Source organism: Cherax quadricarinatus, chromosome 68, assembly GCF_038502225.1.
Source record: "Cherax quadricarinatus isolate ZL_2023a chromosome 68, ASM3850222v1, whole genome shotgun sequence".
In the NCBI taxonomy this organism is placed as follows: Eukaryota; Metazoa; Arthropoda; class Malacostraca; order Decapoda; family Parastacidae; genus Cherax; species Cherax quadricarinatus.
The window spans coordinates 19,520,118-19,535,086 of record NC_091359.1 but is presented as its reverse complement, the minus strand read 5'-3'; the positions used below and the strand labels follow the sequence as shown (position 1 = coordinate 19,535,086).

Here is a 14,969-nt window from a genome sequence, read left to right as displayed (position 1 = left end):
GCGAGGCACCAATACGGACGCGAAAATGTCTATCGGACAAGAAAGCAGTGATGAAGTTTGGTAGATTACCGTGGAGGCCTAAGAAGTGGGCTTTTCCAAGAATGTTATATGTACCTCCAAGTGGTGTCATATGCCTTCTCTAGATCAAAAAAGACTGCTAGGACACAGTGGTTGTTAGCAAAGGCATTTCGAATATACGTAGTATCTATGTGGAATAAGGGTGTAAAGCAGAGCGGCCTTAGTGAAAGCCATATTAGCGAGGGGAAAGGCTATTGTGAGTTTCTAAGAACCACATCAAATGTCTATTTACTAATTGTTCCATCACTTTGCAGACCACAATGGTCAGGGCAATGAGGCGATGGTGAGATGTGTCATGCCCTGAGGCGCCCGGTTTGCAAAACGATAGTACAAGAACCGATTTCCATTGTTGAGGGAGAACCCCTGGCTCCCAAATAACATTGAAAAGATGTAAAAGAAGGGCCATTGAATGGAGATGATGTAGCTTACCGATGTGGATATCATCAAGCCCCGTTGCCGATGGCTGGCAAATGGAAAGCGTGGACTCCAATTCTAAGAGAGTAAAAGGTTCGTTATACGGCACCAATCCATTGGAGGAGAAATCTAAGGGCAATTGCTCTTTGGTAGGCTTAGATGCAAGAAATGAGAGACAGAGGTGAAGCCATCGGGAGATACGGACAAGATAGTTCCCGATTTCTGTGGCAAATTCTAGAGGTTCTGTGACATCATCTCCAGCAACCTGCAAAATGGGAGCTAGGTCCAGAGTGTACTTACCACACAATTTTCGCACTTTTTTCCAAATCGCGCACATAGGAGAACATGAAGTAATGGTAGATGTGTAGTCTCGCCAAAAAGTGCTTTTAGCATCGTGGGTGTGGTGAGCAACTGCCCTTGCCTGCTTAAAATCCAACAGATGCTCCAAAGGTATGATTATATCAATAATGGCCCCATGCAGCATGTTTTAAGCGCACTGCACAGGCGCATGTAGGAGACCACCAAGGTATGCATGTCTGAGAATGCCTACCTGAGGTTTGGGGGACAGACTGTGTCGCCGCAGTTAGGACTAAGGTCGAAAATTGGTGTGCCAGTTCATCGATAGAGGACGAAAGGGGGTCCTCGCAACAGGTGGTAAGATGGGAGTGTAAGTCTCAATCTGCCTGAGCAAATTGCCAACGAAGGCTATATGTAGTAAGAAGGATAAGAAAGTGATCACTATCATGTAAATCTGGAAGAAGAGACCACGCGAAATCAAGTGCAGTGAGCGAGGAACAGATAGAAAGATCAATACAGGAGAGAGACTGAGTATGAGAGTCACAATGGGTAGGAGCACCTGTATTTAAAACATGAAGAGGATGAGAAGTGAGAAGTCTCCAACTGATCACCACAAGAGTCGCAGTGGGACCCTACCCACAGGTGATGGTGAGCATTAAAATCACCCAACAAGATGGGCGGCAGTAAGGAAGAACTTAATGTGATATCAGAGATACAGAATGAATGGGAGGGAGAAAGATAGAGCAAACTGTAAACCATCTGTGTGAATAAATACGAGCTGCAGTATAATACACCAGGGAATGAACAAAAGCTTGTTGATACAGTATATCAACTCGCACAAGAAGTGTGCTTTCATTAAATGATTTGTCAGGTAAAAGATTGGAAGAATGTAACAGCACTTAGCCCGAAATGTTGGGCCACCCTGCCTCACTGGGGTATGGCCTTAGTGGGATATGGCCAGTTTGTTGAAAGAAGTTTTCTATGTATGCAAGCAGGATTTGAACCTAGGTCATCAACTCTCCAAAAGTGTGCTAGCTGTCATCTGTAGGTGAGTGGTAAAAGGTGCTAGGTTGGCAGCTACCTACACTCATGGAGTGCTGACGAACTAGATTCGAATCCAGTGGGCTGCGATATTTCTCTGCATATACTTTCATCTGTTTGTGTGAGGGGGCATTATTTTCATATATGTTGAGGCCCCACTTAACATGCATGTCATATTTCCACTCACACATGATTTTGCACACACATTCACTGTGTTTGAATACTATTTTACATTTCACTATAATTCAGTTTAAATATATCAATAAATGTTAGCTTTAATGTTATAAGAATAGCATTTTCATGCAAATTTTAACTCCCAAATAATAATGTTAATGGATACAACTGATATAAAGAACTCAGATTGTGTATATACAGGGAGATACACACAATATATATATCTACTTTACTTTATCTGTTATAGGGGACTAAAGTATTCCTAATGTTAAGGCACAGGTGAAATGCTGCCTTAATGAACTAGTATAGACCACTCTTACCTCCTTGATTATTCAGCATAAATTATAGGAGTAGTGTGTGTTGAGCCGGCATACAAACTGCCTGAGCAACCTGACTTGGGGTTGTAGGGAGTATAGTGATTGGGAGATCCCACACCATGGTCTCGATGTCTAGGCTGCTTGGTGCACGCCACTCTATTTCTTCCTTTTCATTGGGAGGAAGTGATGGACCCTTAACCTCAGTAGTACTTGTCACAAACTCAAAATGTAGCTGCCACTGCAGACTCACTGTTTAGATACAGATGTCAAATATATGAACATAAGAATATAGTAGCACTACAGACCCACTGTCTGAGCACAGATTCAAGATACAGCTAAAAAGATAAGAACAGAGAGGAGCAATGAAGGGTTACTCTTTTTACCACAGACCAATCAAATTATGAAATGTAAACACACATTTGTGGTAAGTTACAGATAAGAACAGAGAAGCGCTGCAGAATAGGACAGGTAATACTATAACCATATTTATGTTACGTAACAAATAATTTCAAAGAAAAATACAGCTAGTTAATGTATACAAATACATTAAAGTTTGTTATTCCTAAAACAAATATTTATCCATTAATTTAATTTTTTATGTCAAGATTATTTGCTATGTGCACATTAAAATTGAAAAGAATAAAAAGGCACAAAACTGTGACTGGAGCAATATACAAATATCCCACACTGAAATTTATGACGATGTTTCAGTCCAACTTGGACCATTAACTAAAGAAATTACATGATGTTCATCGATGGTGGTGATGAGGGGCTCATGATAAAAGAAATTGGAGCTATTCCATTGGATCAAACCTAATTATCCCCCCCCTCCCATTCCCCAAGTTTGGTATGACCCCTAGGGGTTTAGTGCTTGCCCATGATAATTTCTCTAGTACCTGTACTATAGAACTCCTCACAGGACCCCAATGGATATACAGTGAGTCAATCTGTCTGACTTTTTTGGGTTATCCTAGGTTCTCTACATAAACCATACCACGGGCGGGGTTAGAACTGCGGGTTCTAACCCCGCCCGTGGTATGGTTTGTTTGCAATTGTGTCATTATGATTTCGTGAGTCATGCTCTCTACACATATGTAGTTGTAGTTACAGTTAGAGTAAGAGGTAGATGGGAAAAGAGGAAGGTGGCAACAACAAGTAAGAGGGAGGTGAAAGTGTATAAACTAAGGGAGGAGGAAGTTCGGGCGAGATATAAGCGACTATTGGCAGAAAGGTGGGCTAGTGCAAAGATGAGTAGTGGGGGGGTTGAGGAGGGTTGGAATAGTTTTAAAAATGCAGTATTAGAATGTGGGGCAGAAGTTTGTGGTTATAGGAGGGTGGGGGCAGGAGGAAGGAGTGACTGGTGGAATGATGAAGTAAAGGGTGTGATAAAAGAGAAAAAGGTAGCTTATGAGAGGTTTTTATAAAGCAGAAGTGTTATAAGAAGAGCAGAGTATATGGAGAGTAAAAGAAAGGTGAAGAGAGTGGTGAGAGAGTGCAAAAGGAGAGCAGATGATAGAGTGGGAGAGGCACTGTCAAGAAATTTTAATGAAAATAAGAAAAAATTTTGGAGTGAGTTAAACAAGTTAAGAAAGCCTAGGGAAAGTATGGATTTGTCAGTTAAAAACAGAGTAGGGGAGTTAGTAGATGGGGAGAGGGAGGTATTAAGTAGATGGCGAGAATATTTTGAGGAACTTTTAAATGTTGAGGAAGAAAGGGAGGCGGTAATTTCATGCACTGGCCAGGGAGGTATACCATCTTTTAGGAGTGAAGAAGAGCAGAATGTAAGTGTGGTGGAGGTACGTGAGGCATTACGTAGAATGAAAGGGGGTAAAGCAGCTGGAACTGATGGGATCATGACAGAAATGTTAAAAGCAGGGGATGATATAGTGCTGGAGTGGTTGGTACTTTTGTTTAATAAATGTATGAAAGAGGGGATGGTACCTAGGGATTGGCGGATTGTATGTATAGTTCCTTTATATAAAGGGAAAGGGGACAGAAGAGATTGTAAAAATTATAGAGGAATAAGTTTACTGAGTATACCAGGAAAAGTGTACAGTAGGGTTATAATTGAAAGAATTAGAGGTAAGACAGAATGTAGGATTGCGGATGAGCAGGGAGGCTTCAGAGTGGGTAGGGGATGTGTAGATCAAGTGTTTACATTGAAGCATATATGTGAACAGTATTTAGATAAAGGTAGGGAAGTTTTTATTGCATTTATGGATTTAGAAAAGGCACATGATAGAGTGGATAGAGGAGCAATGTGGCAGATGTTGCCAGTATATGGAATATGTGGTAAGTTACTAAATGCTGTAAAGAGCTTTTATGAGGATAGTGAGGCTCAGGTTAGGGTGTGTAGAAGAGAGGGAGAATACTTCCCGGTAAAAGTAGGTCTTAGACAGGGATGTGTAATGTCACCATGGTTGTTTAATATATTTATAGATGGGGTTGTAAAAGAAGTAAATGCTAGGGTGTTCGGGAGAGGGGTGGGATTAAATTATGGGGAATCAAATTCAAAATGGGAATTGACACAGTTACTTTTTGCTGATGATACTGTGCTTATGGGAGATTCTAAAGAAAAATTGCAAAGGTTAGTGGATGAGTTTGAGAATGTGTGTAAAGGTAGAAAGTTGAAAGTGAACATAGAAAAGAGTAAGGTGATGAGGGTATCAAATGATTTAGATGAAGAAAAATTGGATATCAAATTGGGGAGGAGGAGTATGGAAGAAGTGAATGTTTTCAGATACTTGGGAGTTGACGTGTCGGCTGATGGATTTATGAAGGATGAGGTTAATCATAGAATTGATGAGGGAAAAAAGGTGAGTGGTGCGTTGAGGTATATGTGGAGTCAAAAAACGTTATCTATGGAGGCAAAGAAGGGAATGTATGAAAGTATAGTAGTACCAACACTCTTATATGGATGTGAAGCTTGGGTGGTAAATGCAGCAGCGAGGAGACGGTTGGAGGCAGTGGAGATGTCCTGTCTAAGGGCAATGTGTGGTGTAAATATTATGCAGAAAATTCGGAGTGTGGAAATTAGGAGAAGGTGTGGAGTTAATAAAAGCATTAATCAGAGGGCAGAAGAGGGGTTGTTGAGGTGGTTTGGTCATTTAGAGAGAATGGATCAAAGTAGAATGACATGGAAAGCATATAAATCTATAGGGGAAGGAAGGAGGGGTAGGGGTCGTCCTCGAAAGGGTTGGAAAGAGGGGGTAAAGGAGGTTTTGTGGGCGAGGGGCTTGGACTTCCAGCAAGCGTGCATGAGCGTGTTAGATAGGAGTGAATGGAGACGAATGATACTTGGGACCTGACGATCTGTTGGAGTGTGAGCAGGGTAATATTTAGTGAAGGGATTCAGGGAAACCGGTTATTTTCATATAGTTGGACTTGAGTCCTGGAAATGGGAAGTACAATGCCTGCACTTTAAAGGAGGGGTTTGGGATATTGGCAGTTTGGAGGGATATGTTGTGTATCTTTATACGTATATGCTTCTAAACTGTTGTATTCTGAGCTCCTCTGCAAAAGCAGTGATAATGTGTGAGTGTGGTGGAAGTGTTGAATGATGAAAGTATTTTCTTTTTGGGGATTTTCTTTCTTTTTTGGGTCACCCTGCCTCGGTGGGAGACGGCCGACTTGTTGAAAAAAAAAAAAAATTGTGTATATCTGAATAAACTTACTAACTCCCTTCCTTGGATCAAACTTGAATGCCTCCCATTCCCCAGGTGCTATATGACTCCTATGGGTTTTGCACTTACCCCATGAATATAATAGCAATAATGTACTCCTGTGTAAATGATTAAAGTATCAATAAAATTGATAAAAAATATAAAAGATATGTAAATGAGCAGAAATAAAACTTACCTAAATCTGTAGTAAAAGTTGGTGTAACATGAAGAGGAATTGGTAGTAAAAGATGAGTATGAGATAAATTAAGACAGACTTCATGAGCCTTGCTGTAAGGTACGAGCATTGGTTTTTGAGATGGACGGTGGCGGCAAGATTCAGCAATGATTTCCTCACTCTGCAGTGTTACGGAGTACTGTAAAGAAAGTCGAGACAATTATTCACATCTATAATCAAATAGGAATAGGTTTCACTGTTCTTAAAGAAATCTGCTGAACCATTTGAGATGTGTATGATACTGGGGATCATAACATTCACAATAGTGTACACTGACCCCATTGTTGTCAAGGGACATGTTTGCTACTTCTGTGTTCCCTTCAATTTGTAGGCTGCTTGATCCAGATCTTCCCAATCCTATCAGAATTTTACAACCTCTAGGATTGTTAGATCACTAACACCTCTGCTAACACTCGGGTCACAAATTACATAGTCTTTCTGGTAAGACTTGAGGTGACAAATTAACACATTAACCAGGCTTATTTTGTGACTGATTATTCTATCTCCGAGTCTAGTTCTTTTGGTGATAACACCTTCTCTACTACTTACTGCTAAGTTAATTAAGATGGCCGTAACTCAGTATGAGAATCACAATGACTTCAGATAAAGTAAGTCCACACTTGGTTGGGTAAGGCAGCTGGGATTGATGGGATAAAGATAGAAATGTTAAAAGCAGGTGGGGATATAGTTTTGGAGTGGTTGGTGCTATTATTTAATAAATGTATGGAAAAGGGTAAGGTACCTAGGGATTGGCAGAGCATGCATAGTTCCTTTGTATAAAGGCAAAGGGGACAAAAGAGAGTGCAAAAATTATAGGGGGATAAGTCTGTTGAGTATATCTGGTAAAGTGTATGGTAGAGTTATTATTGAAAGAATTAAGAGTAAGATGGAGAATAGGATAGCAGATGAACAAGGAGGCTTTAGGAAAGGTAGGGGGTGTGTGGATCAGGTGTTTACAGTGAAACATATAAGTGAACAGTATTTAGATAAGGCTAAAGAGGTTTTTGTGGCATTTATGGATTTGGAAAAGGCGTATGACAGGGTGGATAGGGGGGCAATGTGGCAGATGTTGCATGTGTATGGTGTAGGAGGTAGGTTACTGAAAGCAGTGAAGAGTTTTTATGAGGATAGTGAGGCTCAAGTTAGAGTATGTAGGAAAGAGGGAGATTATTTCCCAGTAAAAGTAGGCCTTAGACAAGGATGTGTGATGTCACCGTGGTTGTTTAATATATTTATAGATGGGGTTGTAAGAGAAGTAAATGCGAGGGTCTTGGCAAGAGGCGTGGAGTTAAAAGATAATCACACATAAAGTGGGAGTTGTCACAGTTGCTCTTTGCTGATGACACTGTGCTCTTGGGAGATTCTGAAGAGAAGTTGCAGAAGTTGGTAGATGAATTTGGTAGGGTATGTAAAAGGTTGGTTGACAGCAACCACCCAGGGAAGTACTACCGTCCTGCCAGATGACTGTGAAACAAAAACCTGTAACTGTTTTGCATGATGGTAGGATTGCTGGTTTCTTTTTCTGTCTCATAAACACGCTAAGATAACAGGGATATCTTGCTACTCCTACTTACACTTTGGTCACACTTCACAGACACGCACATGCATATATATATATACATACATCTAGGTTTTTCTCCTTTTTCTAAATAGCTCTTGTTCTTTTTTATTTCTTCTATTGTCCATGGGGAAGTGGAAAAGAATCTTTCCTCCGTAAGCCATGCGTGTCGTATGAGGCGACTAAAATGCCGGGAGCAATGGGCTAGTAACCCCTTCTCCTGTATACAATTACTAAAAAAGAGAAGAAGAAAAACTTTATAAAACTGGGTTGCTTAAATGTGCGTGGATGTAGTGCGGATGACAAGAAACAGATGATTGCTGATGTTATGAATGAAAAGAAGTTGGATGTCCTGGCCCTAAGCGAAACAAAGCTGAAGGGGGTAGGAGAGTTTCAGTGGGGGGAAATAAATGGGATTAAATCTGGAGTATCTGAGAGAGTTAGAGCAAAGGAAGGGGTAGCAGTAATGTTAAATGATCAGTTATGGAAGGAGAAAAGAGAATATGAATGTGTAAATTCAAGAATTATGTGGATTAAAGTAAAGGTTGGATGCGAGAAGTGGGTCATAATAAGCGTGTATGCACCTGGAGAAGAGAGGAATGCAGAGGAGAGAGAGAGATTTTGGGAGATGTTAAGTGAATGTATAGGAGCCTTTGAACCAAGTGAGAGAGTAATTGTGGTAGGGGACTTGAATGCTAAAGTAGGAGAAACTTTTAGAGAGGGTGTGGTAGGTAAGTTTGGGGTGCCAGGTGTAAATGATAATGGGAGCCCTTTGATTGAACTTTGTATAGAAAGGGGTTTAGTTATAGGTAATACATATTTTAAGAAAAAGAGGATAAATAAGTATACACGATATGATGTAGGGCGAAATGACAGTAGTTTGTTGGATTATGTATTGGTAGATAAAAGACTGTTGAGTAGACTTCAGGATGTACATGTTTATAGAGGGGCCACAGATATATCAGATCACTTTCTAGTTGTAGCTACACTGAGAGTAAAAGGTAGATGGGATACAAGGAGAATAGAAGCATCAGGGAAGAGAGAGGTGAAGGTTTATAAACTAAAAGAGGAGGCAGTTAGGGTAAGATATAAACAGCTATTGGAGGATAGATGGGCTAATGAGAGCATAGGCAATGGGGTCGAAGAGGTATGGGGTAGGTTTAAAAATGTAGTGTTAGAGTGTTCAGCAGAAGTTTGTGGTTACAGGAAAGTGGGTGCAGGAGGGAAGAGGAGCGATTGGTGGAATGATGATGTAAAGAGAGTAGTAAGGGAGAAAAAGTTAGCATATGAGAAGTTTTTACAAAGTAGAAGTGATGCAAGGAGGGAAGAGTATATGGAGAAAAAGAGAGAAGTTAAGAGAGTGGTGAAGCAATGTAAAAAGAGAGCAAATGAGAGAGTGGGTGAGATGTTATCAACAAATTTTGTTGAAAATAAGAAAAAGTTTTGGAGTGAGATTAACAAGTTAAGAAAGCCTAGAGAACAAATGGATTTGTCAGTTAAAAATAGGAGAGGAGAGTTATTAAATGGAGAGTTAGAGGTATTGGGAAGATGGAAGGAATATTTTGAGGAATTGTTAAATGTTGATGAAGATAGGGAAGCTGTGATTTCGTGTATAGGGCAAGGAGGAATAACATCTTGTAGGAGTGAGGAAGAGCCAGTTGTGAGTGTGGGGGAAGTTCGTGAGGCAGTAGGTAAAATGAAAGGGGGTAAGGCAGCCGGGATTGATGGGATAAAGATAGAAATGTTAAAAGCAGGTGGGGATATAGTTTTGGAGTGGTTGGTGCAATTATTTAATAAATGTATGGAAGAAGGTAAGGTACCTAGGGATTGGCAGAGAGCATGCATAGTTCCTTTGTATAAAGGCAAAGGGGATAAAAGAGAGTGCAAAAATTATAGGGGGATAAGTCTGTTGAGTGTACCTGGTAAAGTGTATGGTAGAGTTATAATTGAAAGAATTAAGAGTAAGACGGAGAATAGGATAGCAGATGAACAAGGAGGCTTTAGGAAAGGTAGGGGGTGTGTGGACCAGGTGTTTACAGTGAAACATATAAGTGAACAGTATTTAGATAAGGCTAAAGAGGTCTTTGTGGCATTTATGGATTTGGAAAAGGCGTATGACAGGGTGGATAGGGGGGCAATGTGGCAGATGTTGCAAGTGTATGGTGTAGGAGGTAGGTTACTGAAAGCAGTGAAGAGTTTTTACGAGGATAGTGAGGCTCAAGTTAGAGTATGTAGGAAAGAGGGAAATTTTTTCCCAGTAAAAGTAGGCCTTAGACAAGGATGTGTGATGTCACCGTGGTTGTTTAATATATTTATAGATGGGGTTGTAAGAGAAGTAAATGCGAGGGTCTTGGCAAGAGGCGTGGAGTTAAAAGATAAAGAATCACACACAAAGTGGGAGTTGTCACAGCTGCTCTTTGCTGATGACACTGTGCTCTTGGGAGATTCTGAAGAGAAGTTGCAGAGATTGGTGGATGAATTTGGTAGGGTGTGCAAAAGAAGAAAATTAAAGGTGAATACAGGAAAGAGTAAGGTTATGAGGATAACAAAAAGATTAGGTGATGAAAGATTGAATATCAGATTGGAGGGAGAGAGTATGGAGGAGGTGAACGTATTCAGATATTTGGGAGTGGACGTGTCAGCAGATGGGTCTATGAAAGATGAGGTGAATCATAGAATTGATGAGGGAAAAAGAGTGAGTGGTGCACTTAGGAGTCTGTGGAGACAAAGAACTTTGTCCTTGGAGGCAAAGAGGGGAATGTATGAGAGTATAGTTTTACCAACGCTCTTATATGGGTGTGAAGCGTGGGTGATGAATGATGCAGCGAGGAGAAGGCTGGAGGCAGTGGAGATGTCATGTCTGAGGGCAATGTGTGGTGTGAATATAATGCAGAGAATTCGTAGTTTGGAAGTTAGGAGGAGGTGCGGGATTACCAAAACTGTTGTCCAGAGGGCTGAGGAAGGGTTGTTGAGGTGGTTCGGACATGTAGAGAGAATGGAGCGAAACAGAATGACTTCAAGAGTGTATCAGTCTGTAGTGGAAGGAAGGCGGGGTAGGGGTCGGCCTAGGAAGGGTTGGAGGGAGGGGGTAAAGGAGGTTTTGTGTGCGAGGGGCTTGGACTTCCAGCAGGCATGCGTGAGCGTGTTTGATAGGAGTGAATGGAGACAAATGGTTTTTAATACTTGACGTGCTGTTGGAGTGTGAGCAAAGTAACATTTATGAAGGGATTCAGGGAAACCGGCAGGCCGGACTTGAGTCCTGGAGATGGGAAGTACAGTGCCTGCACTCTGAAGGAGGGGTGTTAATGTTGCAGTTTAAAAACTGTAGTGTAAAGCACCCTTCTGGCAAGACAGTGATGGAGTGAATGATGGTGAAAGTTTTTCTTTTTCGGGCCACCCTGCCTTGGTGGGAATCGGCCGGTGTGATAATAAAAAAAAAAAAATAATAAATGTAAAAGAAAATTAAAAGTGAATACAGGAAAAAGTAAGGTTATGAGGATAACAAAAAGATTAGGTGATGAAAGGCTGGATATCAGATTGGAGGGAGATAGTATGGAGGAGGTGAATGTATTCAGATATTTGGGAGTGGACGTGTCAGCAGATGGGTCTATGAAAGATGAGATGAATCATGGAATTGATGAGGGGAAAAGGGTGAGCAGTGCACTTAGGAGTCTGTGGAGACAAAGAACTTTGTCCTTGGAGGCAAAGGGGAATGTATGAGAGTATAGTTTTACCAATGCTCTTATATGGGTGTTGAATGTTGCAGCGAGGAGAAGGCTGGAGGCAGTGGAGATGTGATGTCTGAGGGCAATGTGTGGTGTGGATATAATGCAGAGAATTCGTAGTTTGGAAGTCAGGAGGAGGTGCTGGATTGCCAAAACTGTTGTCCAGAGGGCTGAGGAAGGGTTGTTGAGGTGGTTCAGACATGTAAAGAGAATGGAGCGAAACAGAATGACTTCAAGAGTGTATCAGTCTGTATTGGAAGGAAGGCGGGGTAGGGGTCGGCCTAGGAAAGGTTGGAGGGAGGGGGTAAAGGAGGTTTTGTGTGCGAGGGGCTTGGACTTCCAGCAGGCATGAGTGAGCGTGTTTGATAGGAGTGAATGGAGACAAATGGTTTTTAACCCTTTCAGGGTTTCGGCCATACTAGTACGGCCTATGAGCCAGGGTTTTGACGTACTAGTACGCCTAAATTCTAGCGCCCTCAAATCTAGTGAAAGCTGGTAGGCCTACATATGAAAGAATGGGTCTATGTGGTCAGTGTGCACGGTATTAAAAAATCCTACAGCATACAGTGCGTAATGAGAAAAAAAGAACTTTAACCGTGTTTTTGGATTAAAACAGTGACTTTGCACTGTATTTTCGTATGGTATTTATTGTTGTATTCTAGTTTTCCTGGTCTCATTTTATAGAATGGAAGAATATTACAGAAATTAAGATGATTTTGACTGGTTTTACAAAGAAAACTACCTTGAAATTGAGCTCAAAGTAGCAGAAATGTTCAATTTTTACCAAAGTTCAAAAGTAAACAAATCATGCTATGCGTCCAATACATGTCAACTGGTGAGTCTAATATTCTTTCACAAGTGCGCTGATATTATTTATACCATTTCTACACCAATGCAGTAGTTTGTATAACAGTAAATCTTCTATTTTTTTTTTGTGAGAAAAATTCAAAGTGGAAAGCAAATGAATGTAAGAGGGGCCTGGGAATGTGACTAATGAACAGAGGAAATGTTATTTTAGTGCCAGGAATGTCTTTCTTGTTTATTCTGGACCCTATTCGGAAATTGACATCTTTTGAAATTTGTGTGAAATTGGCAAAATTGCTAAATTCTGACCACTGTATTGGAAAGTTGAAATCAGTAAATGGGTGGTTTCTTGTACTCATTCGATAGAAAAAATGAAGTTCTAACAAAATAGTTATGATTTTTGTCGACAAGTACACTGGAATTGGCCAAAAATAGGGCTCAAAGTGGGCAAAATCGCCGATGCGTAAACATCGTCGAGACTGCTAACTTCGCAAGAGCATACATGTTATTCCATAAGTTTTCCATCAAATTTCATACTTTTGGTGTCATTATGATCAGGAAAAGATTCTCTATCTTTTCATAAGAAAAAATAATTTTTTTTTTTAAATTTGGCCGACCCTGAGAACAAGCCTCTGAGAGGGCCTGTCAACCCTGAAAGGGTTAATACTTGACGTGCTGTTGGAGTGTGAGCAAAGTAACATTTATGAAGGGATTCAGGGAAACCAGCAGGCCGGACTTGAGTCCTGGAGATGATAAGTACAGTGCCTGCACTCTGAAGGAAGGGTGTTAATGTTGCAGTTTAAAAACTGTAGTGTAAAGCACCCATCTGGCAAGATAGTGATGGAGCGAATGATGGTGAAAGTTTTTCTTTTTCAGGCCACCCTGCCTTGGTGGGAATTGGCCAGTGTGCTAATAATAAAAAAAAAACTTTTTCAAAGCCCAGATGAGCCTTGAACTCATGATCTAGAATTCACTAGTTCAATGTGCAATTACTGTAAGTAAAAAGAAAAGTACAGTGGACCCCCGGTTAACGATTTTAATCCGTGCAAGAGGGCTCATCGTTATGCGAAATAATCGTTATGCGAATGAATTTTCCCCATAAGAAATAATGGAAATAAAATTAATCCGTGCAAGACGCCCAAAAGTATGAAAAAAATTTTTTTTTACCACATGAAATGTTAATTTTAATACACACAAACTGAAAAAGGCATGCACAATTACATGACACTTACTTTTATTGAAGATCTGGTGATGATTGATGGGATGGGAGGAGGGGAGAGCATTATCTTCTTACTGTTTAGAAGGGGAATCCCCTTCCATTAGGACTTGAGGTAGCAAGTCCTTTTCTGGGGTTACTTCCCTTCTTCTTTTAATGCCACTAGGACCAGCTTGAGAGTCACTGGACCTCTGTCGCACAACAAATCTGTCCATAGAGCTCTGTACCTCCCGTTCCTTCAAGACTTTCCTAAAATGGGCCATAACATTGTCATTGAAATAGTCACCAGCACGGCTTGCAACAGCTGTGTCAGGGTGATTTTCATCTATAAAGGTTTGCAGTTCAACCCACTGTGCACACATTTCCTTAATCTTTGAAGTAGGCACAATGGATTCCACAACTGGCATAGGCTTCTCAGGGTTAGCCCCAAACCCTTCAAAATCTTTCTTAATTTCCATACTAATTCTCACCCTTTTTACCACAGGGTTGGCACTAGAAGCTTTCTTGGGGCCCATGGTCACTTATTTTCCAGAAACAGCACCGAAAACACTGTAATAATACGAAATATTCCGAGTGTATGCTTGGATGTTACCGCGGAGGCTGGCTGGTAAACAATGGGACGGCCGGCACATGTGAGGGCACATTGGACGCGTCTCGGACGAAAATCGGTAAGCGGGTTTTTAATCGGTATGCGCGGCAAAAATTTTGCGATAAAAGTAATCGTTATGCGGAAAAATCGCTATGTGATGCCATCGTTATGCGGGGGTCCACTGTACTATAGTGTTAAACCACACTTTTTTATTTTTTTATTAACACATCGGCCATTTCCCACCAAGGCATGGTGGCCCGAGAAAGAAAAACTTCCATCATCATTCACGCCATCACTGTCTTGCCAGAGGCATGCTTGCACTACAGTTATAAAACTGCAACATTAACACCCCTCCTTCAGAGTGCCGGCACTGTACTTCCCATCTCCTGGAATCAAGTCCAGCCTGCTGGTTTCCCTGAACCCCTTCATAAATGTTACCTTGCTTACACTCCAGCAGCACGTCAAGTCCTAAAATTCATTTGTCTCCATTTGCTGCTATCTAACACACACACACGCTTGCTGGAAGTCCAAGCCCCTCACACATAAAACCTCTTTTACCCCCTCCCTCTAACCTTTACTAGGCTGATCCCTACCCCGCCTTCCCTCCACTACAGATTTACACACTCAAAGTCATTCTATTTCGTTCCAGTCTCTTTACATGTCCAAACCATTTCAATAACTCCTCCTCAGCTCTCTGGATAATAGTTTTGGTAATCCCGCACCTCCTCCTAATTTCCAAACTATGGATTCTCTGCATTATATTCACACCACACATTGCCCTCAGACATAACATCTCCACTGCCTCCAGCCTTCTCCTTGTTACAACATTCACCACCCATGCCTCACACACACACAAAAG

The 14,969-nt window shown here is 41.1% G+C and overlaps 1 protein-coding gene across 2 annotated transcripts in view; it reads right to left on the bottom strand.

Moving 5' to 3' along the window:
• Positions 1–14,969, bottom strand: part of LOC128697700 (RAB6A-GEF complex partner protein 2) — a 56,505-nt gene that overhangs the window by 15,526 nt on the left and 26,010 nt on the right. The window contains exons 8-9 of one of the 2 annotated variants that reach the window (XM_070099743.1): positions 6,180–6,357; positions 2,325–2,570 (exon numbers count right to left, since the gene is read on the bottom strand). In XM_070099743.1, coding sequence (XP_069955844.1) covers positions 2,347–2,570; positions 6,180–6,357 — 402 coding nt within the window. In that variant the 3' untranslated portion in view covers positions 2,325–2,346. The remainder of the gene's footprint in view (positions 1–2,324; positions 2,571–6,179; positions 6,358–14,969) is intronic. The other variant, XM_070099744.1, reaches the window with a different exon arrangement.